The 25,832-nt window shown below is 41.2% G+C and overlaps 1 protein-coding gene across 1 annotated transcript in view; it reads right to left on the reverse strand.

Moving 5' to 3' along the window:
* Window positions 1–7,800: 7,800 nt before the first annotated feature.
* Window positions 7,801–25,832, reverse strand: part of nhsb (Nance-Horan syndrome b (congenital cataracts and dental anomalies)) — a 45,162-nt gene continuing 27,130 nt past the window's right edge. The window contains exons 2-13 of the mRNA XM_070906323.1: window positions 15,859–16,011; window positions 15,629–15,765; window positions 15,246–15,293; window positions 14,906–14,950; window positions 14,764–14,808; window positions 14,325–14,387; window positions 13,835–14,027; window positions 13,357–13,488; window positions 12,530–12,682; window positions 8,968–12,150; window positions 8,593–8,716; window positions 7,801–8,428 (exon numbers count right to left, since the gene is read on the reverse strand). Of these exons, the coding sequence (XP_070762424.1) occupies window positions 7,801–8,428; window positions 8,593–8,716; window positions 8,968–12,150; window positions 12,530–12,682; window positions 13,357–13,488; window positions 13,835–14,027; window positions 14,325–14,387; window positions 14,764–14,808; window positions 14,906–14,950; window positions 15,246–15,293; window positions 15,629–15,765; window positions 15,859–16,011 (4,904 nt within the window). The remainder of the gene's footprint in view (window positions 8,429–8,592; window positions 8,717–8,967; window positions 12,151–12,529; window positions 12,683–13,356; window positions 13,489–13,834; window positions 14,028–14,324; window positions 14,388–14,763; window positions 14,809–14,905; window positions 14,951–15,245; window positions 15,294–15,628; window positions 15,766–15,858; window positions 16,012–25,832) is intronic.

A 25,832-nucleotide genomic window follows, 5' to 3' on the forward strand; every position in this document is an offset into this window, starting at 1 on the left:
GGCCATAATTTATCAACTTTTTAATTTACCTCTAAATTGCCACTTTTACACGCACACAAACACGCTGTAGACTTTGCAGCTTTATCTCTTCGGATGAGCGGCTGTTAAAAGTATATTTTTCCGTGGGCAGAATTTCAGGATGGACGCTGGTGCACTCAAGATTGGGAAAGTTAGTTCAGGTACTGGCAGTGGACGTCTCGCTGCATCATTTCTATCAATGCAATAAAGTTTCTGAATGACTGCATCTGTTACAGACTGTCAAATTTAGTTTATGCAAGCCAGTGAATGTATGAAGTCGTGAGCATTATTAATAACAGATACTAAACAACAGGAGTGCCCCAGTTACGTGAATGAGAAGTGTTGAAGGTGTTCATTTCAAAATGTTGGAGAAGTCGTCTTTGTTCCCTGAAGTCATTCATTACATACATGTCCTGACACACTGAAGTTTGGCAGACTGGTCACCACCACTTTTATTTAAATGGTGGGTTCTTTCATCACTTTCTGCAGCGCAGGCTGTACATGTAGAAAATCAGTTACTGAAGAGTTATTTCTCTTTTATTTGTGTCTGCTTCGTGTGCTGGAAGACATTCAAGCTGATCAGCTTGAGCAGTGACATGGTTACATGATTGTACTATGACAGTCACACTATCAAACGCGCGCGCACACGAGATATACACATACAATGACTGGAATACTGTAAGTGTTGACATTAAAATAATGTCATAATGCCATTAACTGTCTAGTTTGAGTGCTGTTCAGAACGCTAAAGTGCTCCCCAGAGAGTACATGATGTAGGAACTGTTTTGTATAAAGTCAAGCCAAAAGGTTGTTTTTTGATATTATTTTGTACTGTAACAAAGTGTATCAACCTGTATCAAGCGTAAGTGTAATCAGTTTTTTTTCTGCCTGAAATAGTTTTAGTGTGCACCATCAAATAACTACCTACAGGACGATGTTGTGTCTGAGTAATTATTCACATGTTTAAAAGTATTTATCTGTTTTTCGGTGACAGAAATACTAATTTTCTGAACATTTCAGAACCATTTTCAAACCAAATCATGTGTGTTGTAGCTGCATTTCACACTGTTGCTCTCCTGTAGTGGTAACAAGTTGATACTTGAAACCGTCTTGCTTTAATGTGAAACTCAGGTTTTAGTAGGGGTTGTTTCTTAGAAGGCATTTTACATCATTAGCATTTTGTGTTCATGACTACAACATAGACGGACTGCACAATAACCAACTATGTATATTTTGTATGCCTTGTCATCTATTGCTTCGCAGCATTTCATGTGTATATATATATATGACTTTTTACTGTACGTTCAAAAAAAGATGTTTGTTAAATATGTTTGATATGCATTCACACAATTAAACATTTGTTTACATCATCTTAGTGTTTGAGACCCCAGCACAAGGCCACCATGGTAGCTACTAGCATAAGGTTTTTTATTAAGTAGCTTAGTCCAGTGGTTCCCAAACTTTTTGACTTGTGATCCCTTGAAACAAAGGTCTTCTTATCATTAGTTACATGTTTATGAGTTATGACCAAAGAGGGTTTTATTTTTAGTGGCCCAAATAGGGAAAATGATCCACTAACTCATGAGAAAAAAGCAAAGTTCTCAGTTCAAAGAGGAAAGTCTGAAAAAAAATTTTGTGTAAGCACTGTCCCACTCACTCAAACTGATTCCTATTGTGAAAACATAATTCGGGGACAATGAGAGAAAAAATAAAGATAACTATGGTATAAGCGGTAAAATACATTCATACATAAATGCAAAAAAGCACTGGCAGAGAATAATGTCCATGTAGTTTTGGTGGGTTGTGTCTTGAGTGTGTGTCTGGAGGGTATGGGGGTTGGGGGTCAAAGGATCATGGATGTCTTACTTAAGGAAAGTGACAGTCCAATAGGAATCATTGTTCAAAAGCTCAGCCAGTTCAAATAGCTCACCAGCAGCACCAGCAGAGAAACAGGCTAATTATGAATCCTCTTGCAGATTCTTTAGGAATGAAATATGTTGTTTCCTGCTTGCGATCACAGCAGAGTGCTTCCTGTTGAAACCTCTATTACCCCAAACAATAAACAATGTTAAATAAATAGTATGTGTAGCTTTAAGGAAACCAGGGCCAGCTCCCTGCCATGAGGCTCTGGGACCAGCCTGGATAGCTAATTAATTTAATATGAATTGGTAATCGTTCAAAAGTAGGCACTCCTTTTGAATGACTGCCCTAAGAGAGCGCTTTACTATCTGAAATGAAAAACACAGAAATGTATGTAACGATAACTTTGTGGTCGAAATCATTGTTAATGAGTATCTTTAGGTGAGATGTTAATGTTACCCTTTTTGCTTTAACATGGAATCGTGGGTTAAATTAAGTGTAAACTCAGAAAAAAGACACATACCTTTGGATAAAATAGCATTCATGACATAAATTGGAGACATTTTCTAGGAATTAGAGAGATCATAGATATGACTGGTATCCAGTGGTGGAAGAAGTACTCAGATCTTTTACTTTAGTAAAAGTAGCAATGGCACAGTGTAAAAATCCTCAGTTTCAACTAAAAGTCATGCATTCGAAATTAAAAACTACAAAACTATAAGCTTCAAGTAAAAGCACTCATCATGCAGAATGGCCCATTTGAGAATAACGTATAAGTCTTATCTTAACCTGTAATAATACATCATCATTTATTGATTATATTTTGTATTATTAATCTGAATCTGCAAAGTCACTAGTAACTTAAGTTATCAAATAAATGCTGTGGAGTAAAAAGGACAGGATTTGTCTCTGAAATGTAGAAGTATAAAGTAGCAGAAAATGGAAATACTCAAATAAAGTACCAACATTTTACTTGATAGCACTTGAGTAAATGTTACTTTCCACCGCTGCTGGTATCGAATAATTTTGATAACATTTTCTTGTAGTAACGTTAATTATGACAATCTAGTGAGTAATGTAGCAATAGGAACTTCTCTCATTAGTTGATGTAACAGTCGAGTTAGTTAAGAAGGGGCACCTGGCTGGTTTTTAGCTAAATGGAGAGGCTAACCGCTAGCAGTGTGTCTACGTAAATAAACGGAGGCCGGTGCGCAGTTTCAAAGACATCTCATCCCCAAGTTTTAGGCTCCTGCCAGAGTAAGTCTGACGTACACACAACAAACCCCTTAAACATGGACACTAACTGGTTAGCTTCACCAGCGTTCACCAGTCAGTCTGCTGGTGACTTGTGTTGCTAGGAGACAGCTTGTTGCCATGGATGTAACTTATTGTTGCCATGGATGTAACTTATTGTTGCGCGTTGTTGCTGACAGCCCTGAAGAAGAAGCAGAGCTGTTTTTAAGTGCACTACTGACATTGGAAACAGTAATATGCCTAATATTCTTCTCTCAAGCTCCACTTAATGGCTTTTTCTTTCTGGAGCTTTCAGCTGCGTTTCGCAGTCTTCCTTGGTGAATGGTGTTTTGCTCAGTTGTCATCAGGAGATAACTCGGTTGTTTCAAGTTGCGAGACTTGTATGTTCTCTGATTACAGTTCAAATTAACTCAAAGCTGTGGTACGTTTTTCGCACAGTTGAGATGGAGACCAAGTCCATTCAATGCATAGCTCTCTTTTTTTTCATGTAAGCAGGGACAGCGCACATTAATGAACGTTGTAAAGAGTTAACCAATAGGCTGATTTTCATCTGTAGTCCCTGGACTGATGATACAAAGTCATACTAGTAATTAAATATTCAAGATGTGTTGTTATTCAAAGCCTACCACATGCTGTTTTTTTCTTTAAATAATATTTTACCATGTCAAAACTTGAGATCTGAAGTCAGAAGTTTTTGGTGAGTCCAGCCTCAAGTTAAGTCTCAGAGGAGTTCAGTTTAAAGTCCAGTCTCAGGTTCTCATTTAGTCTGACTTGACTCAAGCCTACTGTCTTGTTTAGAAGTTATAATCATGAGACAGCCCATCATGAGATTCAACCAGAATGAATCTGAGTTGGATTTTGTTAAATGCTGGATCTTTTGGAGACAGAATCAGACCAGCAGCTTCAGCTCAAGGAGAAATACTGTAGTTGAGACTGAAACTGGACATTAAAACACTGCCATCTAGTGGAGGGATTATCTCAGTGCATTTGGTTCTGATGGGGGAGGAAATGAAGTGTCACACACAAAAGGCCTTCCGTTTGAACGCAATCACATTTATTGGCTTTTTTTCTATGCACAGTTACTAAGCAGCCTGATGAGCTGTTAAAATGAATTAGATATAGAATAATGGAATTTTCACAATGTTGTAACCCCCCTCCCAAAAAAATAAATAAATACAAGACTGAAGGTGTTGCACAGCTCCAAAATATACAAAGGCTTGGAAATAATCATGTAAACTTTGAAAAAAAAAAACTTTTTTGTTTTTATTATTTTATTGATTTATTTTACAAAAGAAAGAATTTGAAACATTTTTTCTTTAAAAACGTATTTACAGGTTTATACAAAAATACAAAAGTGATTCAAATCTGTTAAGTCCTAGCTAGTTTTAAACATGGAGCCTCTTTTAATAGATACACTGTGTCTTCAACGTCTGTATTTTTTTTTTCTGTTCTCTGTCACATATTTTAAAGTCTGTTTAGTGTTATTCCATACTGTACACATTTTGAGAAAAATTATCCAGTGGTTGTTGTCACACTTCCCTTCAGGGCAAAATAGTGACATTTGTGAATTTGAAAACAGGTTGGGACAAAGAATCTATAAAGGGTGTAGATTCTTGTTTTGTTGTATTCCCAAGCTATTAAGGACTGAGGTTTGAGAGGGCTAAATGAATGCTAAACTAGAGTCTGCATGGCAGCCTCACAGTTTGTCTCTCAAATGCAGCCAATCATCTACCCACTGCTTTTAAAAATAAAAGAAACGTACCCGCCAGGTACAGTACGGAAAAATCACACTAAACAAATTGTCAAATACTTTTTTTTCAAATGGTATTTCACAGAGTCACATAGCATTATCAACCCTACAGTTTGTTTTAATTATCAATAATAATGTTTTGTGGGAATCAAAAAATTCTGCTATGAGTCAAAAGTAAAGACACTAACTGTCTGATTAGATCAAACTAGTTTTAGGGTCTATGAATGGATATTTTTTTTCCACTTCTGTGTTTGTTTTTTATTTGTATCCAAAGCGGCTTCTCCAGATATGCACTTCAAAATGAATCTGCAGTTTCTCCTGGAAAATATTCCTCTCACTTCCAACTTCCACAGCTCCAGCAAGACTAGGACCCAGCACCAAGAGTGTTCAGATTCTCCATCCCAACAGATTCTATATCATTTTCTTTACAGTCTCTTATACGTATGATTGTCCAGTGAGTACATATACAGTACAAGATAAACCCCTGTTTGTGATCACGACTATACAGAACAGAATTAGCCAGACAGTTTGTACATCTATAGAACACACTATTGAACTTGACATTTGAACGGAAAATACAAAATCTTTTCTCGTGGTATGGAGACATCCCTCAGATAAAAATAATGATATGGTGGTGTCCTTTTCTTTTCTTCTTCTTTTTTTTTTCTTTACTTATTGCATGCGATAGAAAACACAACAAATAAAACAATGAACAGGAACAAGTGCGCTTCAGCAATATGGGTATGACGAATGTAAAATTCTAATAATCATTTCACAGCTTTTTGCTCTCTCCATCGTACACAGTGTCAGTTCTGCAATTCAGATTCGCTGAGTATCAAACAGTTGTGGTTTTGTCATCTATCTATCTATCTATCTATCTATCTATCTATCTATCTATCTATAGCATTTACAATAAAACAGTAATATGCTTGCTGAGGTATTCACAGAATACAGTGAATGGTTTCTACTGAAGTACGGTCTCTGAATGTAAGAAGTATATGTGTTGTATTTGCTGTGATAGGCAGGTGAGAGTTCAAACTTGATGACTCTGGATACTCTACATGCATAACATTTATTGGAAGGATGAGAAAGATTTTACATTATACTCTAACCCTGGTGTTGGATAGAAAAGGCTGCAGCAATGCAAGGGATGCATTGCTGACTTTTAAGTATCGGTGGTATGTAGTACTTTCCTCTTGCCTCCTCTCATTCAGATTTTATCATATGAAGTTTGGAGGGTAAGACAAAATGGCGTACACCAGCCACTGGGTTGAGCTTTCACCTGTCTAATGCTACTGGGTCAGTGCAAATGAAGGAGAGGCAACAAGGAGAGGAGAACAGTGTACATTGTTAAGATTCATGTGTAATGTTGTCAGTGAGACCTGTTCTTCTTTGCTACACTCAGGTTGATTCCCTATAAAATTTCTGCTTGTTGTTTTATATAGATATGACTTTTTATATTCAGTACAAATATACATATGCAATTTCATTATAAGATATATTTTCTTTTCAAGGAATATTCTTGAAGAATCATGAAGTGCAAAAGCGAGGTTGGTTCTTGGAAACATTTCCAAATTAACCTCTAGTCAAACCGATTGAGGACCCTCTAAAGCATTTTCACCGTCTGCACTCAATGGTATCTTTAACTGCTTTGAAATGCACCTTTTCCACTTCAAGTCAGCACAGCAAGACTGGCCAGCAGCTGGAAAAGCTTTAATCAGTCTAAACATACTAGATTTCAGTTGGGTTTCAGTATGTGATTGAATTCTGGTGGAACATGGCACATGTCCATGTATATGTGCAGGGACGTACAAATGCCCTGCTTACAACCACCTCTAGTAGAGAAAGGCCACTGTGCGATTGTCCAAAATTAGCCGGTATCTTTGACAAATGGGCCCCATCTAGGCTCAAGCCCTTGCTCCTTCTTGTTAGACACTCAAATCCAAGACAATTCAATTTAGATCACTGGTAATGTGGTACAAATGTCACTAAAACCTTTCACAGTGAAAGATTAATTATTCTTATAATACAAAGGAACCACAGAAATGTCGACAGAAACCAGGATCCAGGGGATGTTTCCATATACTGTAGGGTCATGCAACATGGTGAAACTTTATCATCATGTTCTGAGGCGCAGTTTTACAAAAATACATGCATCATGTTATCTTTTTGGATATAATTAATGTGAAGAAATATATGATTGGCTCTGTGTGATATACTTTCTATGCCAGGTCTGCAGATGGAAATATAATAGATAAGTTGGTGCTGTGTTGTTAGTAACTTCCACAATGAAACCACCCTTGCTTGTTGGCAGGAATATTGAGTATGGACTCTGGCCAATGCTTTGGGCACCAGAAGTTGAAAGAATATTAAATTTCATAAGAATTTTTAATTTTAATAAGAAAGCAGTTCCTCAGCGACATACACACACCCACGCCATTCAAAACACAAGAAGTAGAAATATCATTGGATGTTGCATGTGCTTGTTCATGCACACACACGTTGTCCGCACTCCACAAAATTTCTTTTCTTATCATAATTAACCAAACATTTGGGACTGTTTTTTTTTTTTTATAAAAAAAAAAGACAGTTCAATCAAAATAGGTCTTCAGTGTCGCTCCTTTAACTATGAGGGAGCTATTCTTTTAATAATACAGTATTTAGGTATATCCTCAAAGTTTTCATAATCATCCCTTTATGATTCATATCTCTCATATCTCACAACACTCTTCCTGACACCCTTAAATATAATAGTAGATCCAAAACTGGGTGCTGTTTAGCAACAGTCAGATTTTGTGTATCTGAAGAATTACACTATTGGCCTTGATGACACACCTATCCAAGATTAGAAAAGTAGAGGGGGCCATTTCAAATGTAGGACACAGCTAAGAATAGAAGACATCTCTCTTCAGGTGGTTTTAAGATGATCTGTCATCGTGGGGGCTCCCATCTGAGTTCTCTGTCTCCCCTTCGGAAATGGCTTGCATGGGGGCTGTGTAGAGGCGGCTGCGTGTACTGTAGCGACTGCTGTTGGCTACAGGGGGGATCCGAGAACGTCCCTGTCGAGATGCAGCTGACATAGGCAGGGTTTTGGGGGTGAAACTCTCAGAGTTGGCCCTAGGAAAAAGGCCTGGTATCTGGATTGGATCCAGGCCAGGAATGGGGGGCTCTTGGAGTGTAGAGAATGGCTCCTCAGCCTGTCTAATAGGCCCTTCTTGGAGGGACTCCCCTGGGGTTTTAGGGGTGATAGGGCTCTTCAGAATCTCTGTAGCTGACATGCGGTAGCTGGAATCAGACCTACTGCCTTTCTTCAGCAACAGGAGTTTAAACTCCTCATTGGACGTGCTGGACTTCTTGGCGCTGCGGTAGATTGGCACAGGGGCTCGTTGTGACCCAGCAGCAGTGACTAGGGGGGCTGGGATGTTGAGAGGAGGGGCTGGCGGGATAATGACGGCCGAGACAGGGGTCACTGGTGCTGTAGGGCAGAGACGAGACTTCGCGTTTAAGTCTCCTGAATCTTTACGGCCCAGGACCTTTCTCTTGGATCTGAAAGAGGAAATAAGTGTCGTCCTAATTAACATTTAGGCAGTGGATTAATAGATACAGGGATAGACAAAATTACATAAACACAAAATACATCGAAGTGGCTGGATCATCAGTACATAGACACTGCAGACAGAGAGTCAAACAGACTGCAAAATTTACAGCACCTGTGTATCATGGCAAACAGGTCCTCAGTTGTACGGGTCTTGTTGGGTGATGTGAGAATAATGTCATCATCCACTTTGGTGTCATCCGTCAGAGGGGAGAGCGAATTATCACTCGGTGTGGAATCTGCAGCACACAACACCCCTATCACATGTCATCTGGTTGTCTGATCATTTAGTATACAATCGTTGAAAAAAAACATCCTTTAAACCTTGCTCTTTGTTTACGATTAAAGGTTGCTACATGATTAACCAGCTATTGTAACAGCTGTTGGCTCTTTTTTATGTAAATAAATAGATGCATGTTTCTGTGTCGATTTCAGTAATCTTTATAAAAGAGTGCTACTTCTGCCAGTTGAATTTAGTTTAAAAGCTTACCTTTACTGAAGTAATCTTCAGTGTCAGGAGTGGTGGAGTCATCTTTGCTCTCCTGTAGCTGCTGCTGATGGGCACTTCTGGTAGCACCTGATGTCACTTCCTCCTCTTCTTCATGCTCTTCTTGTCCTCCTTTCCTTGCATCGCTGATTAGGTAAGGATGCGATGTCTCCATTGTGGTACCAGGCACTTTGACTGGACTAGCCCAGGGCCCTGAGTCTGAGTGGGATCCCCCAGCAAACTCATACGCTGGGGGTGGAGGGTGGTCCAATCGCATGCTACCTCTGGAACATGCAGCCCTCGGTGGCTCTTTCACCTGCTCTTCTTCTTCCTCCTCCTCCTCGTCATCATCATCATCATCCTGGGAGAATGAGCGCTCTCCCAAAACCCTAAACTCAGGGTGTGCATGAGCTGAGTGTGTGAGCCCTCTGAACTCTGTGTGCGAGTGGATATGCGTGTGTAGATCCACAGGTGAAGGGTGGGGAGCACGTGGCACGGGCCGATGCAAGGGTGAGCTGTCTTCGGAGAGTTCTGATGATGGGTCCATCCGGGTTCTGAAGGCTGTCATAGCCCAGAATGTTCCAGGTCCATAGCGGTCCTGTCTGAGTAGCAGGCTTTCATATGATGGAGGCCCATCAGGGTGGCGGCCAGGGGGAGGTGGTTGCAAATGTTCGGGGGAGGAGGTGTGGTCATGCGCTGGGGGTCTGGGAGGTGGTCTGCGAGGAGGGAGAGGCCTAGTGTTAATAGGTGGTGGAGCCAGAGTAGAGCCACCAGGAGGACATTTGGGTCTCGTAGCAGTCTCTGCTCCACTTGCTGTTTCCTGGTCTATAGTGGTAGCACTATCTGTAGATTGGCTAATAGAATGGAGCTGCACTGAACGAAGAGCAGATGGAGTTATCGCCAACAGATTGGAGCTGGGAATTGTTGGAGCAGAGTTTGAACTTGGTGGTGGGTTGGTATTTGATGCCTCAGGGACACACAACTTTGTTCCAGTAGCTAAAACATTTCCAACTCTGTGTTTGCTGTGGTGGAGCGTGTGCATGTGGTGTGTCCGATGGGATAGCGTGTGTCTGACATAACCACCATGAAGAACATTGAGATCAAGTTGAGAAGGTGGAGGTGGGAAATCTGGGTCTCTCTTATAGGCAGAGGAAATGGAAGCTCCATCTCTGGGGAAGTGCTGCAGGGAAGAGAGAGAGGACTTCCTTTCGGGCACTTTGGGCTTTCTCTTGCCAGTTGAGGGAGACAGAGGTCCTGGGAAGAACGCTGCCGAAGATGAGGGCAAGGTTGACGTTGGAGTCTCTGATTGGCTGGAATAGCCACTTGATGGAGAGGCCAGGCCAGCCAGCTTCTCAGGTGACCCAAGTTTGAAGTCCCCGGGTGGGAGAGGTGGACTAGATGCCCTGGTCTCTGAAGCCTGGGCATGGGCCTGGGTTTGGGTTTCTGTGGAGGAGGAAGAGCTGTCTGGTGACTTGATACACTCCATGACAGTAGTGCCTGTGGCTGTGCTTGAGTTGGACATGGAGGTGTACTCACCATTGTTGGACTTCAGCTCAGTGTTATGAAGCCACAGATCTGCATAGTCAGATTGCACAGCACCTTCATCCTTAAATGAGTGTGTATCCGCAGAGCTGAAGGACATGGGCTCTACTATGTCCACAGTTCCACCCAGTCCCATTCCCCAAGTTCCCAAAGGCTCTGCCACTAGACAAGATGTCTGTAATGGTTCTGGAGCACCTCCAAGCTCTAGCTCCAGTTCCAGCTTCATATCTGTGGAAGACAAGGTAAGCTCTTGTTCACTAACCGTCTTTGGTTGATCTTGATCTGCCTGTGTGTCCGTTCCAACATCAACACTACTGCTGGACTCCTTCAGTGAGGTGGTCCGTTTGGGTGGTGGTGGTTTGACTTTTGGTTTCCTCAGCGGACGAAAGGTCCTTCCCAGGGTCATAGTGCCTGCTCTGAAGCCAGCTGAGGGCTGGGGGTAAACTCCATGGGATAGTGGTGCTGCCACAGTGTTGGATTGGCCACAGTCAGGCCCTGGGTCTGCATAGTTATACATGTATCCTCTGTAACTCTGATTACACTCCCCAAAATGCACAGACGAGGAGTAGAAACCCTCTGTATCAGATGTGTAATGAGAGCCGGGCTCTTTTTCAGTGTTGCTGGTCTTGTCACTGAAACAGGTTTGGTCATCTAGACCTTGTTTGGAGCTGTACTCCTGGGCTAACCCATGGCTCTGGCTCAGGTTTTGGGTCTGGTCAGGGTCTTGGTCTGGATCAGTCTGGTCTTGGTCTGGAGGGTATGTCCACTCCCCCTCACTGGCCGTACTGACCCCTGCATCGTCCAGCTGGTCTGTGGCTGAGGATGTGAACGAGCTTGATCTGTGACCCTGGCCCTGGGGTCTGAGGTCAGAGTGGTATGAGGGATCCAAGGAGAATCCCTCATCAATGGCATTGGGCACAGTGTTGAGTGACAGCTCTGAGTCGCAGTGAGATGAGCCGGTCAGTGGTGGAGAAGAGGGTGGAGGGATGGTTTCAGATGTCTGGGAGGGGCAGGTGGAGCTGGAACCACTCCAGTTCCCGCTCGATGACTGGTGGTCTTCCTTGTGGTCCACATGGCTGCCTAGAACTCCTGTTGTAGACACAGAGTGAATAGGGCTGCTGAAAGTATCTGAACTTGATGAAATCTCACAGCTGCCCATGTCAGCCTTGCGGGGCAAGCGAGAACGGCCCCTCTCCATCCAACTATGCTCTGGGCTGCCTCCTCCTCCACCCCCCCTGTCTCTTTCCCCAGATCGCTGCAACCTTTTTAGGCTTCCAAGTTGCAGTGGCTCAGGAGCTGCCTGGTCATCGGTGCTCTCTTCTTCATCCTTCATCATCATCATCTTCATTCTTGGACTAGGGCCAGGTGGAATAAAGTCCTCTGCTTCGTATGGTGACAACTCCTCGTCTTCGTCATCATCATCATAATTGTCATCATCATCCTCGTCACTGTCCATCAGACGTCCACCCTCTCGAGGTAGGCTGCGAGATCGCAAGCGTCCACCGTGGGCTGCAGCACTGGTGTATGTGGAGTCTGACTGGTCACCCAGGGAAGAAATGTTGCCTGTTGAATGGGACAGAGAGGCAGGGATTCCCTGATGGCCACGTTGAGCTCTGATGCGCCTTCTGGATGGAGCAGCTGTACCTGAAGAGAGAAAGGGGAACAGATTCACATGGATGTCGACCATATGGACCAAGTTACCATAAATAAATAATTGGAATTCCAGTTTGATGGATCTAGTGTGAAAATGAAAATATGCTGGTTTGATATTATTGGCAGCCTCAGATGGTTGTCCTGTTCAAATTTAGCAATCTGAGAAGGAGTAAATCCAAACATTATCATACAAATCATCACAGCAATAACTGCAAATTAAACATTTTGTATTTTGATTTATAGCAGGAATGACTTAAGCAAACTCCTTGTTCTAGTCTGTAGCACAAATAGGGGAGCCTGACAGACTAAAAGGAACCGCAATAAAGAACCAAATATACTTCCATTTCTACGTCCATTCTCAGAAACTTACATGCTATAAGGAAATCATCTGTCTGGCAGCCAGAGTCACGAGTGTGATGGAGGCGACCACTGATTGAGAGGTCTTCTTGACAGAGAGAGAGTTGGTGCGGGTTGGCATGGATGATCACTGTGCGCTCTCTTGCTACGGGTGATTCATCTGAGTCTGAATGCAAAGAGACAAAGCATGTTGAGTGTCCGAAGTATCATGCACAAACCTTTTCTTCAGAAGATATGAGAAAAATAGAACCAAACATGGTCTCCATATTGGAAGGGGAACCACAAAACAACAAGGCTTTAAGGAAAATTCTGTGGTTCTTTTTGTTTGCTTTTTGTTTTTTTTACGATATAATCTTATTTTTGTAGTTTTGGCCTTTAGTCCTACAGGCAACGGTAACATTTTACACAATAGTTTTATTGCTGATAATTAGGACCTACCTGATTAACGATCAGATTGTAAACAAATTCACAGCTAAGCCATTTTACTAAAACCATATTATTCGGATGCAATAACAAAGGTGAAAGCATCCGAAATGTACATGACAATTGTCCATTGCATTACAGAACTGCATGCATGTGTAACTACAGGTAAATAGGTCAAAGCGGAACCAGGTAACTGCTTAGTATTTTTGTCTGCATGTGACTGTTGCTGCTCATTTAGCTTGCTCTCATGGACTCATGGCTCTATTAGCAAGGTCACCTCATCCCCGGATCTTAGCAATTAAATTGGTGAAATATTAATAAAACCAATAGCAATTTGCCAACCCTACAAAATTAAGACCCATACAGTATAATAACCCTAAATTTTCCACCAATGAGCAGGTGTGCTCTATAACATACCCATGTCGTGTTGTACTCTTTTGGGTATTCCTGTGATAGTCTTCCTCCTCCTCAGCTTCCTTCTCCTTTGAAGAACTGACTGGGAATGGACTAGAGAGCAACGAGCACTTGCTTCCCTGTCAAACCCAACTCCTGCAATAACAACACAGAAGCCATAAGCCATATAAAAAGCTAAAGTGTAATATATATGTATATCTATATATATACAGTATATAGACTATTTAATACAGTAGAGGTTAACAATGCTTGCTATGTTGTTTATTCCTAATAATCTTATCATCTTGCTGCTCATTCTCATATATGGTTAGGATTCCTGGTTTTCATGCAGGCAGTCTGGGTTTGATTCCTGATTTGGGAACAGTTGCTGTTTCGTCACTTGTTAGCACTGTTGCCTCACAATAAGAAGGTTCCTAGTTTGATCCTCACTAGGGCTAACCTTGCTCTTTCTCAATTTTCCTATTTTTCTTCTTTATCTCACCTGTGACGTTGATGGGGATGATGCAGGAGGAGATGGCGTGAGAATCGGCAGTCGTCTTCTTATCTGATGGTGGGTGGTTTTCCTTGGACCAGTTCGTCTGTTTATCCTGGGTCGAGGGGGCATTGGGGGCTGAGGCCTTGGCTCTGTGGCCTCCCAGGACCTCACCACCTTCGCCTTCCCCTGTCGAGGTAGCCTGGAAGAAACAGACGGCGGCAACATTATATACATGGTAGGTTCTGATACAGTCCCACAGTTTTAATACACAAGTTACTTAATTGAACAAACTAAAATGAATTATTTACAATGGCAAAGTGTGGCATGAAGCAGCCACTATTTTAACATTTCTCTAAAATCTGTAGGTATGTAACGGCAAAAACAATTCCAAAAGTAGTGCAAAGTGAGGATATCAAGAAGTAAACACAAAACTGTCTGCTGAACAACCAATATGATTAGAGGATAAAAAGGTAAAAACAACACAAATGCTTGATACCTTTCTACTCCATGGAATGAAGATGCAACCTTCAATAGGGTGAAGTGAGTAAAAGCATTCAAACTATGAACACAAAATACAAAAGAAAGAAAAACAAAAGAATATATGACATGACATGAATAATCCAAAAGATCAAATCATTTTAAATAAAAATATTCAAGGAAAGTCAAAAGGTGAAGGATGAATGAGACAGACAATGCATTGTTTCATTGTTTCCAGTGTCCCTTATTAACAGTCATAAAAAAATTCCACTGGTAATATCACACAGTCCATTTGTCACCTCATATCTTATAACTTTTTTGTGTGTGTGTTGATACTGTAATCTTGCCTTCATTTACCCTGTCTTTCATTAACTACATTAAGGAAAACCAGAGTATAAATGTATGGACAGTAGAGGTCTGGTGTAGTTGATAGTTTGCCACTCTAACATCTTTCTTACCTTTCTTTGGATCGTCTGAATATCTGCTTCTCTCCCTGGCCTCTCCTGTGGCAGCAGGAGAACACAAATACAAACAATTATTGTTGAGTGTGCAAACACACCTTTTTTATTTTTCTGACCATGTGTCAGTGAATGTTCTTACTTTTCTCTGTATGGTCTGGATCTCTGTTTCTCTCACGGTCCTCTCCTTCAAAGGATTCAGAAAGACAGAAACGAAGGTAAAGTTAGTAAAGTAGAGTTCTAAACAGAACATACCTATAATGTATACCAATATATGGTAAACACCACATTATAAAAGAGAAATATATAAAAGAGAAAAAACATTTTTATTCTGGAATCTAATGTAGTACTGTAGTACGATGTTACATGAGACCGCAGACACACATCAGTAGCTGCACACACAGGTGGATTTAACACAGATCTTACAGCAGGCATGTTAGACATTAACAGACACAGAACACACAGACAATTTTCTGTTTTACCTTCCTGGGTTGATAGTCTAACTCTCGCTCCCTCTCTGCTCTCTCTTGCTGCATGGCAACATCAGAATGAGATATTATGTCAGTTTATTGTGACACATATTTAATAAGAATCAAAGGTGTCTATAAGCATATGAAAAATGGAAAATGTGTTTCTTTGATGTTCTACTGGACGTGTCTTTAGTGTCCTCCTCACTATCCCATACCTCACTCAACCTGTACAAGGCAAACTGGCCAGTTGTTCAGTGATGACTGTGTTTAGTTAAGTTAACTTAAGTCACATAAACCCATCATTTTAGAATAGTCTTAGCTCCTTCCATTTAAAGAAAACCATTTTTGGATAACTGCCCCCTGATTTTCTCTTGTGCCCAGTGTGTCGTCCTTACCGCTCGGGCCAGGCGACTCCTCTGTTGCCGGCGGATGGAGTGTGGGGAGGGGAAGGTGGGCATAGGGGGAGCCACTGAGATAGAGATGGTCACCCTGTTTCTCTCCCGACTCGTGGAGCGGTGGTGCTGTTGTTCGTCTGTGAAACCCAAACAAACACATGAAAACTCACAATCCATATAATTTGTACACAACATGATGCGGCTGTGCAGACTGGATCGGCCTCTCTCACCTCGGTGCAGGGCTCTGAGACTGAGCTGGGCGTTTCTGTGCAGCTCCTCCAGACATGGTGGTCGGGTACAAGGATGAAACACATTGTGTTGCTGGTGCCATGGAGCCTGATAGTGAAGCGACAGCTTGCTCTCTATGTCCAGGTTTGACACCGCTAAGATGAGGGAGGAGAGAGACAGAACATGTTAAATATCTTTCATGCCTCTGCGATAAAACAAATCACAACTAGTCTGCACATAAACAAAGTTGTTTCTGTGTTATGTTATTTTATTTGTTATTTTAATGCAGCATTTTGACCAGAACATAGGTGGTACGTGTGTGTATATATATATATGTACATATGTGTGTATGATTCTGTATATGTAGTAGTTGATAACTTTGGCGTATGGGTGATTTTTGTTAATGTCATCATCTAATTAGTGGGGTTAGGGTTAAGTGTTTTCTTCTGTTGAAAAAACTTTTGTATTGTTTTTAAAAGCTGTTTGCGTGATTTTATAGAATATATCTTCTAATGTTATAGACCCATGGCCAAAAGACCAACTAGCAGGCCTGGTGGCAAGAAATTAACCGTGGACCTGAGCCGAATCCCCATTCTTCCTGCTCTCTTTGCGTCGTATATCCAGTTTGTTACTCTCAAGAACTCATCTAGTACAAAGCACACAGCAGACAATTGTCAGCTAAAGTTTTGCCTAAGTCCCAGAAACCGACCAGTACCTCTGTGTTTGAACACTAGGCAGAATGTCATTTAGTTTGAGGTAGTTTGAGGCAATGATGCAGGATCCGCCTTGAGGCCCTTAGTTGATATTGTGCTTTAGTGGTATTATATTCTCAACAAAACTTCAATTAATCAAATTACTTTATATGTTACAAACCACTGACATACTTTTAAACTGAGGTTTTTGCGGCTCCTGGGTATCTGGTGTTGCAGTTGTCTGCATTGCCCAGTTGGTAATCCAGCCTTGTTCATGCCTTAATATGAAATATTAATTATTAAAAAAAACTAGATCAGTATTATAGTAGTTCTAGAAAGAGAATACCAAAAATGTTATTGTTGCTTTAAGACATGGTGCTTGAAATAGGACATTTGAATGCCAACATCAGCGGCTCAGCTCTGTTCTACCAGCATCAAAGAGAAAACAGCAATAAGAGAAACTGCAGTAAGCTGAGATCCAGGCCAGGCTTTACAATCTACCAGCCACAGGCAGATGCCTCACACTAAAGCCAGTCAACACATGAAAATACACAGAACAAAGGAAAATAAGGAAAATAATATAATAAGTTGATACACAAACTATTCAGAAAGTTTGACGAAAGGCATATCACAATCCCCTTTCTATATTGTACGTTAAAGCAGACGAGGCTGTGACACGCCAGCAGGTGGCAGCTAAACACACCTCACCACTGCAACTCCACTGCATACACAAGCAGACCACTGTACATTTCTCACAGCCCTCCATGTTTATTGCTACCACAATCTATTAGTGTCAGAAAAACACAACAAATCTGTCATCATGAATGATGTACAACTGAGAATCTCTAACTTTCATTTACAAAGATTAAAACGGTTGATTTACAGACGAGGAGCGAGAGACAGAGAAGGACTGTGATTATCTCTCTTATCTGCTCTCAGAGCCCCTTTAGCTTTTATTATGAATCCTATTTCCCCTCTTTTAACTCGGAATTCAAAATGCAATTGTGTCCTTGAAAGCCACACTGTACATCAGTAACCAGGCAACCTTTCATTGCTCATCAAGGCTCGTATTTGCCTGCAATTAAATCAGCGAGCTCACATCAGCAGCATTCGGCCAGTTTAAGCTGCAAGGTTAAAGAAGCACAGCAGGCCAGATTATTCACACTAAATAAACAATTACACAGTGTTCTGCCCTAAAGACTGCCACAGACAGATAAAGTTATTTTCTTGTTTTGCATATTACACCTTGTGATAGAATATAATGATTATAAAATGCAACCAAAGGACTCTGCAGCTGTACAAACTCACTTGGCAGATGAAATTGCATGCATTGTAGTAGCAAGAACAGTAACAAAGTCAAACTGAAGAAGAATTTTACAATAATGGCGTCACTTTTAAGGAAATTCTGGGACATCCTTGTGTAAGTTGCACAGAGCTAGTCGGCTCATTAAACTGACAGATCTGCAAAATCTGCAAGAAAAACATGCCTTGATACTTTGTTATTCCTGATGTGAGTGGTAATTAGCATTGGTGAGTAAAAAAAGGGGGACAGAGAAGTAGAATACTGGAACCCGGCTGGAACAAAGGTGTTTCTTTGAAAACAGTCTGCAGAAGGTGCTGACCTAGTTGTTGTGACACAGTTAAATTAGCGGATTTGTTACTGTGGCTTTACTGCCTGCCAGCCCACTTGTTTCCCTGATCATCCCTTCCTTCTCTTCCTCTTTGATACTCTTAATTTTCTTGCTCTCTTGCTTTTGCTATGAAGGTGTCTTCTCATCATTATCATCAAATTGTAATGCTAAGACTGCTTTACTCAGCTAAATATTCCCTGCTGCGTTATTCTGTATGCCATAAAAAAACTCACACAAAGAAGATTCTTTTACTTGAAGATCTCCTCCGGACATGTTTAAGACAAATAAAAGCACACACTTTGAATAATAATTTGTGTTTCAAAAGTTTAAATTGCATACACGCTCCAAAATAGCTGGAATGTCACAAAACAATGCTTGTATGTAGACGCCTTAAACTCTAACTCTTAAAAGATTTAAGGTGTGCACAGAGAACCTCTTCACACACATACATCATTTTGCACGGTGAAGTTCAAACATCCAAGTGAAGTAACAATAAGCAAGGGACTTTAACATATACCTATAAAGTCTAGAAATGTTGTAGAATACCTGCATACCTAACAAAACATCAGCAACGTTTCATTTGATGTAACTTTATAGTCCATTGCCAACAGTGAAATGCATAAAATCAGTATTTAACGTCAGACTGGTCCACACAGGATGTATCAGTTAATTATTGTATCCTCCCTACCTGCATTGTCCCGCTCCTGCCTCGCTCTTACTGTCCTGCACGTCTTGTTCCTCATCTGCATTCGATTGTGATAAAGCTTATGCTGAGAGTTACCCATCGCTAACATCCAGGACAAGTCAAGACATGGCTGAGCACACATACACACTCATCTAATGCACACTCTGTCTCTCCCATCGTTCCTCTCCTTCTTACTGTATTCCTCCATCTCTGTTTCCCCCCCCATCCTGAAATCTGCAGGTGCAGTGTCAGCAACTTGCAGTGTCATCATCAGGACTTACATGCCAACAGCACCAAGAGGGGAGAGTAGAGGGGGTACAGTGAAAAAGAAGGGAGGAAAGGAAACACTATGTAACAAAGAAATGCACTGCAATAAGAGAGTAATGCAGCAAGTCACAGGGTCCAAACACTGTAAAAACAGTGGTTCAAGGATTACATGCAGTTCTCCCCATGTTTAAACTATTTTCACATCTCGCTTCTCGCTATGACGGTCGGCTTTTCGCCTTTGAGTGTGGACGTTTGGAACAGCTATCAACACTTTTCAGACTGCATGTGGTACCATGTAGTTCTTTACTTGAACTTCTTCGCCAGGGTCCTGGGAAGAAGAGTCCAGAAAATTATCGAACCAGGCCAGGAGCCCAAAACTAGCCCGAGTGCTGCTAACAGAAGCTGATTCTCTCACATCAGCCCAAGTCTACAGGTGTAAACTTTTGCCAGAACACAACCTAATGTGCTGACAGTGCTTTTTTGCACTAAGAGGGGCTGGTGGATATGGTTTCAGAAGCAGTGGCAAGGAAGTAGGGCTTCTATGGAAAAGAACATTTAGACTGCTCGCTCTTGACTTGAAAGTCGAGGGATAGATGGATTCATCAAATTTGGTTGGAGGATAGTGATTTATAGTGTTTATGTTGATCAACCTGACTCTAGATACACAAACAAAGAAATTTCAATGGTAACATATCATAGCATAAAAAAAACACATAGCCAAATCTTAATTGCAACAAATGGGCTTCATATACATTTTGACCAAGACAGATCACATCAAATCAGTCACCGGAAGTTACAAGTATTATTCTGCTGAAGCACTGCAAAATCAGGAAAGCCTGATGGGCCATATTTTAGGACATTGTATGTGGTGTGGTGTCAAGAGAGCCATCTCAACTAACAACTGTCAATGTCAATGCAGCAGTTTTAAATGTGTGATGTACAGTTTGTGAGTTATTGACTGAAATGTGAAAGGTTTTTTTATGGCGTCACTTCAGCCTCATCTGGCTAATGGGTCTAATTTTCATTACCTTAAAAGTGGATGAGTTTTTTTAAGCATATCTGGAAGGCTTGACTGATGTTCATGGTTTCTAAGATCCACAAACTTTTAGGGAAGAAGAAGAGAAAGAAGAAAGACACGGAGAACAAGAACTATAATATATAGAAGAGGCCATCATTTTGTGCTTATACAACACGGCATATAGAATTATGGTATGAGGGTCAGTAGCAGACTACAGCAAGCCAGAGAACAGCTCCGGTTCTTTTGTTACGCACAGAGGACACGCTATATTTTAAAAAAGAGCCGTGCTAACAACCTATAAAAAACATCACAACCGGGCACAATCGTCCAAGACATTTGCAATGACAGCACTAACTCTCCACGTCACTGCTTTAATATTGCTCTTTCTGGTTCTAGTACAGCTATATGATTCTGTATCCCTCTTTCTGTCTCTGTCTCTGTCTCTGTCTCTCTCTCTCTCTGGTCCAGATGTGAGTGAATGTAAGTCATTAGTGCAGAATGTATTAGGGTGTATCTGGGTCAGGCAGCACACTCCCTATGGCAGTAGCTGCAGAATCTTGTCATAGTAGACAGCTGTTATATAAGAAACACTAGCTGGCCAGTTCTGCAGAGGGAAAACTGTGCACTGTTAGCACTGTTAGCACTGTTAGTGGGCCTACAACTGCTCAGCAGTCACACTACGCACCACCTCATCTCATCAACAGTAGTAATATTCATTTTTTATATTGATATCAGCAGTTTGTTTCAGCCACAGTGTTCAAACTGTTGCAACATTTGCAGGAACAATGCTTTCATTTTCAGGAATAATAGTTTTACATTAACTCCCCACTGGCTGGGCATAAATAGTGGAATACCACTGCTCACAAAATACATAATAATCAAAACTTACATTTTCAAGGTAACATCCACTTGCACTTTAACTGTTTAACACATGTCCCCCTTAACTAGCTTTAAGGTTGTACAAAATGTTCTTATTCGACACTGTGTGACAGTGTCATGTATGTTCTGCATCACCTTGTTAACTCTTCATTGAAACTATATGATAGTTAATCTATATTTTCTCATCATTTGGTCAATAAAAGGGCACAAAATAATAGAAGTTCCCAGAACACAACGTGACGTCTCCAAATGTCTTTTTTTGGCCGACCAATAGTCCAAAACCCAAATACTTTACTATTAGAAGACTAAGAAAGCCAGAAAATATTCTCGTGAGACGGTGTAGCCAGTAAATTCTTGCCGTCAAAATGAGTAAAAGATTACGCAACAATTAATCAGTTATCAAAACGTTTTTTTAATGGAAGCACCATTTAATTAAATGAAAATATTCTAGATGACTTGTGCATCATTTTATGCTATCTGTTTTTTAAATTCAGCCTGACATATTTGATATCTTTGGACACTTTGGGATCGGGGACACTTTTCATCACACATAATTGAAGTCATAATAAAACAAACTCATGCCCACAACACTGTAGTGTACACATACAGTGATTAATTAGCTAAAATAGAATCTTATTGAAAATACATTGACTGTCGTGATTCAATTCAGCACAACGTGATACAGACAGAACGATGAATGTTTTTCCTGGTAGATGACTAAGAGCTGATATTATAACATCTTCATGGTGACACTATTGTCTCATTACTGTATAAATAAAAACTAATTTAACAGTGTAAACATGATAACAAACAGGTAACATGTTTGAAGGAGCAAACTGATGCTGCAGACAGTACCTTTGGATCGCACAGGGACGCAGCCTAGACCGAGACAAGCTAAAGCCATGGTCAGCAGCTGTCTACTCTCTCTTCTTCTTTTCCTCTTTTTTGTTTTTCTCTGTCGCTCCTCCCTTTCTCCTGCAGACTCCTTGTCATCTGTCTCTCAATAACGCCACCTTAGTTGTTCCCGCAGACCTTTCTAAAACATTCCTGTGCAAGTCCAACATGCAGACTAGCAACATCTGCAGACACAGACCCTCCCCCTCCACCTCCTCACCCACCCACCTGCTGTCCCTGCTCTCTCCTCCCTTCAGCTGACCCAACACATCACTGTAAAGAAATGTTTCTTCTTTGTCCTCACGACATGTGGACGTTTCACTTTGGCCGCGCTGAGAGCTACATCAGTCGCACTCAGGAGGAATGATGCACCTAGGCTTCATCACAAACTCAAACACTTCTCTGTCCCGTCTCTGTTGTCTCCATGAGTCACCCCCGTCCGCTGGTGTCAGATGGTAGGATCCTGCCTGGACATGGCCTGTCCCTGACCGTAATCTCTTTATGATGCAGTAATATGTGGTGGGAGGGGGGAGTTCAGCCACAAAGTATTAATGTATTAATCCACCACATGCTGGGAATGTATCACGTGTTCAATCTTTCTATTGCCGCCACCAAAGAGTGATGATCTATGGGTATGTGCGTGTGTGTGAGAACACCTGACTGTGTGTTGGCATAAAAGCATTCATTTTTACAGTCAAGTAATCAATTAACGTTAAAACAATGAGGCAGAAATAATTTCAGGCCATAATTTGAAAAGATGAAAGCAAATTAATCACAGTATCTTTCAGTGTCCTCATCAAGGAAACTCTTTGTCTACAGTGATTATGAGTAGTCAACAACCCCATGCGGTTGCAAAATATACAGCATGACACACACACACACACACACACACACACACACACACACACACACACACACACACACACACACACACACACACACAGACAGAGACAGAGACAGAGAGAGTGTACGAGCACCCTGCCCGGTAATCTGCTGTAATCTGGAGCTCTGGCAGTTCACTGATTTTGGAGTAGAGCTGGCGGAGCTGGCGGTCTGCTCGAGGAGCTTTCAGCCTCCCGCTGTGGCAGGGACCGACACACACACACCGAAAATATCTGCACACACATGCGAATCCACCACGTGTCTGCACACGCTTCACCGCAGTGGTCAACATCAGCACAAACAGAGGAGAACATGGTCGTGAATATTAAATGCACGGATGTTCCTCGTGGCTTGCCTCAGTTGTTTACAGCAGGGTTTCTCGAAGCAGGACTGCTGGGAGGCCTTTAATCGCTTGCCATCCCTGGGGTTGTTTGTCAGTTGTGGTATTGAGTGATCTATGAAACATCAGGGCCAGATCACAGACCTTTCAACCGCATATGAACTGCATCGTAACCTGAGCTTCTTGGACAGGGCCCTAATGGCTTATCCTGCCTGAGGAGCTTAGGCCAAATCACTTTCACTATCGTCTTTTAGATCACTTAAAACACACTTTTACAGACGTGTTTTTATGTAGGGATCATGCTCATTTATCTTGGAGATTTCAGTTGGATCTCCCTTGGTTTGGTACGGAAGGAGCATTGATGATAAATAAATATGCATAAAATTCCTATATTTATCCCCGCTTCTGTTTCTCTCTATAATTGTCTCTATCCTCTTTCCCCACAAAATGAATAAATCATACTACCCCCATTCCCTTCTCGCATCCCTCTTTCCACAGCTGCACACCTGCACTATTGTTCAGCCTCCCTCCTCAATCCCTCTGTTCTGCCCCTCTGACCTTCACAACATTCATGTTATAACAAGTGTGTGTGAGTGTGTACACATTTCTATACAGGTTTTGAGGCCTGTCTGTAATGGCTAGCAGAGGTGAGTCACAGTGTCTGACGATAAAGCCAAAAGTCTTATTTATAGCAACAGCCACGTCACAGTGAGCCCGACGAGCCAGAGGAAATATCAACAACATAACAGCAGGTTAAATGTTCAAGGGATTATTTCCTGTCTCTGCACACGTTGTTTACCCAATATTAACAGACTCCACTGAAAGTGCTCCTGTACTGCCCCTTAGTGGCACAGTATGAACACTACAGAGTCAGACACAATGCTGTGTGTACAGTATATGAGGACTGAAAATCACATCATTGAAGTGCTAGGTGGATTTGTGAGTGCTGCCATATGTTTATCATATAGTTTCTATATGTTAAGACTGAAAGAAGGGATGATCCAACTGAAAAACAAATCAAGTGTGCCTACTGTAGTAAACATCTTTAATGGAGAAAATAAGGTCACATATTTTATAATGGCTGGAAATACTGCCCTGCCATTGTAGTAGACCACTCATCCATTCTCCATTTTCAGTTAAAGGAATAGTTTGATATTTTGGGAAATATGCCCCCCGCCTCCAGGCTTTATGGTAAGCTAATTGCCATTTTGGGAAAAAGTCTTAGAGTTGGGGCTAGATGAGAAGATTGATACCATGCTCATATCTGTACAGTAAATATGCTGTCAGCAGATTAGTTTAGCTCAAAGGCTGGAAACGGGGAAGCCTGGTTCTGTCCACAGGTACTGCACCTGGCCAGGAAATGCCTGGCACATAAACCCCCCGTAACACGTGCTGTTTTCACACTTCGGTTTTTGAGAACCTACACTTCAGAAGTGTATAACAATATTGGGTGGATTAAACAAGATATAACATTAATTAGTGAGCTTTAGAGGCCTTGGTAAGTGGATTTTTAAACTTTGGACAGAGCCATGCTAGCTGTTTACCCCTGTTTCCAGTCTTTATGCTAAGCTAAGCTAACTTTAGCATCATATTTACTGTACAGACATGTCTGGTATCAATCTTCTCATATAACTCTGAGCAAAATAGTGAAAAAGTGCATTTCCTACGACTCTACTACTACTACTACTACTCCTTTAAGTTTTATTATTTTTATAGCCCAGATTCACAGATTTGTCTCAGAGGACTTTACAATAGGAGCAACATACAAAGCCCTCTATCCTTAGATCCTCATTTTGGATAAAAAAAAAAAAGAGAGAAATATTTTGTGGCTGTTTGGAAACGAGGAGTTTAAAACATACATATTTTGCACATCAAATGTGAGGCACAAAAACATTAACAGAACAAGTCAAAATCCCTCAATACGTTTCTGTTAGTGAACACACGGTTGCTGAGAAAAGAAGCAGCAGGAGATCAATGTTTTATCATCTCATGTTGTTGTAGGGACTCCTCTCTGCGCTCAAAGTTTGTGAGGCTCCTGTATCCCCAATCCTCATCAATATTGCAGTATTGTTCCTAAAGAGGCAGTAATCATAGAAGGAAATATGGAGGAAATAATGGTGTAGCGTAAACTACAGGAACTATGTTTGTATTCTATTCTATTTAGTCAATAGTAATTCCTGTATTTTCTGTCTAAACAGTGTATTACTTTGGAAACATGCCCACAAATTAGCATGAATTTACACACACACACACACAATGTCAAACACATACTGTGTCTGATGTACCAGAGGGGTCATGGGGTCTTTGCTTGCATAAGTTACTTAACATGGATTTTAGTGAGTAACCCTAATGGCTAGAATAGAACAAACAAATCCTTTGGTTCTCTATGTTTCTAGTTTCCCTAACAACTGCTTGATCACAAATCAGATAAATGACATCCTCTGACTGCTCTGTGATGTCTGGGCTGATGCTATACGATAGCTGGTTTTATCAATGCTGTCTTCTCTGGGTTTTAGCTTCCAGTGTTGGACCTGTTGTCTTTAGCTTCTGTTGCTTTTTGAAGTTGGATAAAGGGACAATACTCTGAATCAGAGGTTCTTCCCTCAAAACATCACAATACCTTCATGCTGTAATACCTGTGTAACGTAGCCTCCATTTTATTTGAGGAGGTCAGGAGGCAGAAAACTA

This window comes from Enoplosus armatus, chromosome 1 (assembly GCF_043641665.1).
Source record: "Enoplosus armatus isolate fEnoArm2 chromosome 1, fEnoArm2.hap1, whole genome shotgun sequence".
In the NCBI taxonomy this organism is placed as follows: Eukaryota; Metazoa; Chordata; class Actinopteri; order Centrarchiformes; family Enoplosidae; genus Enoplosus; species Enoplosus armatus.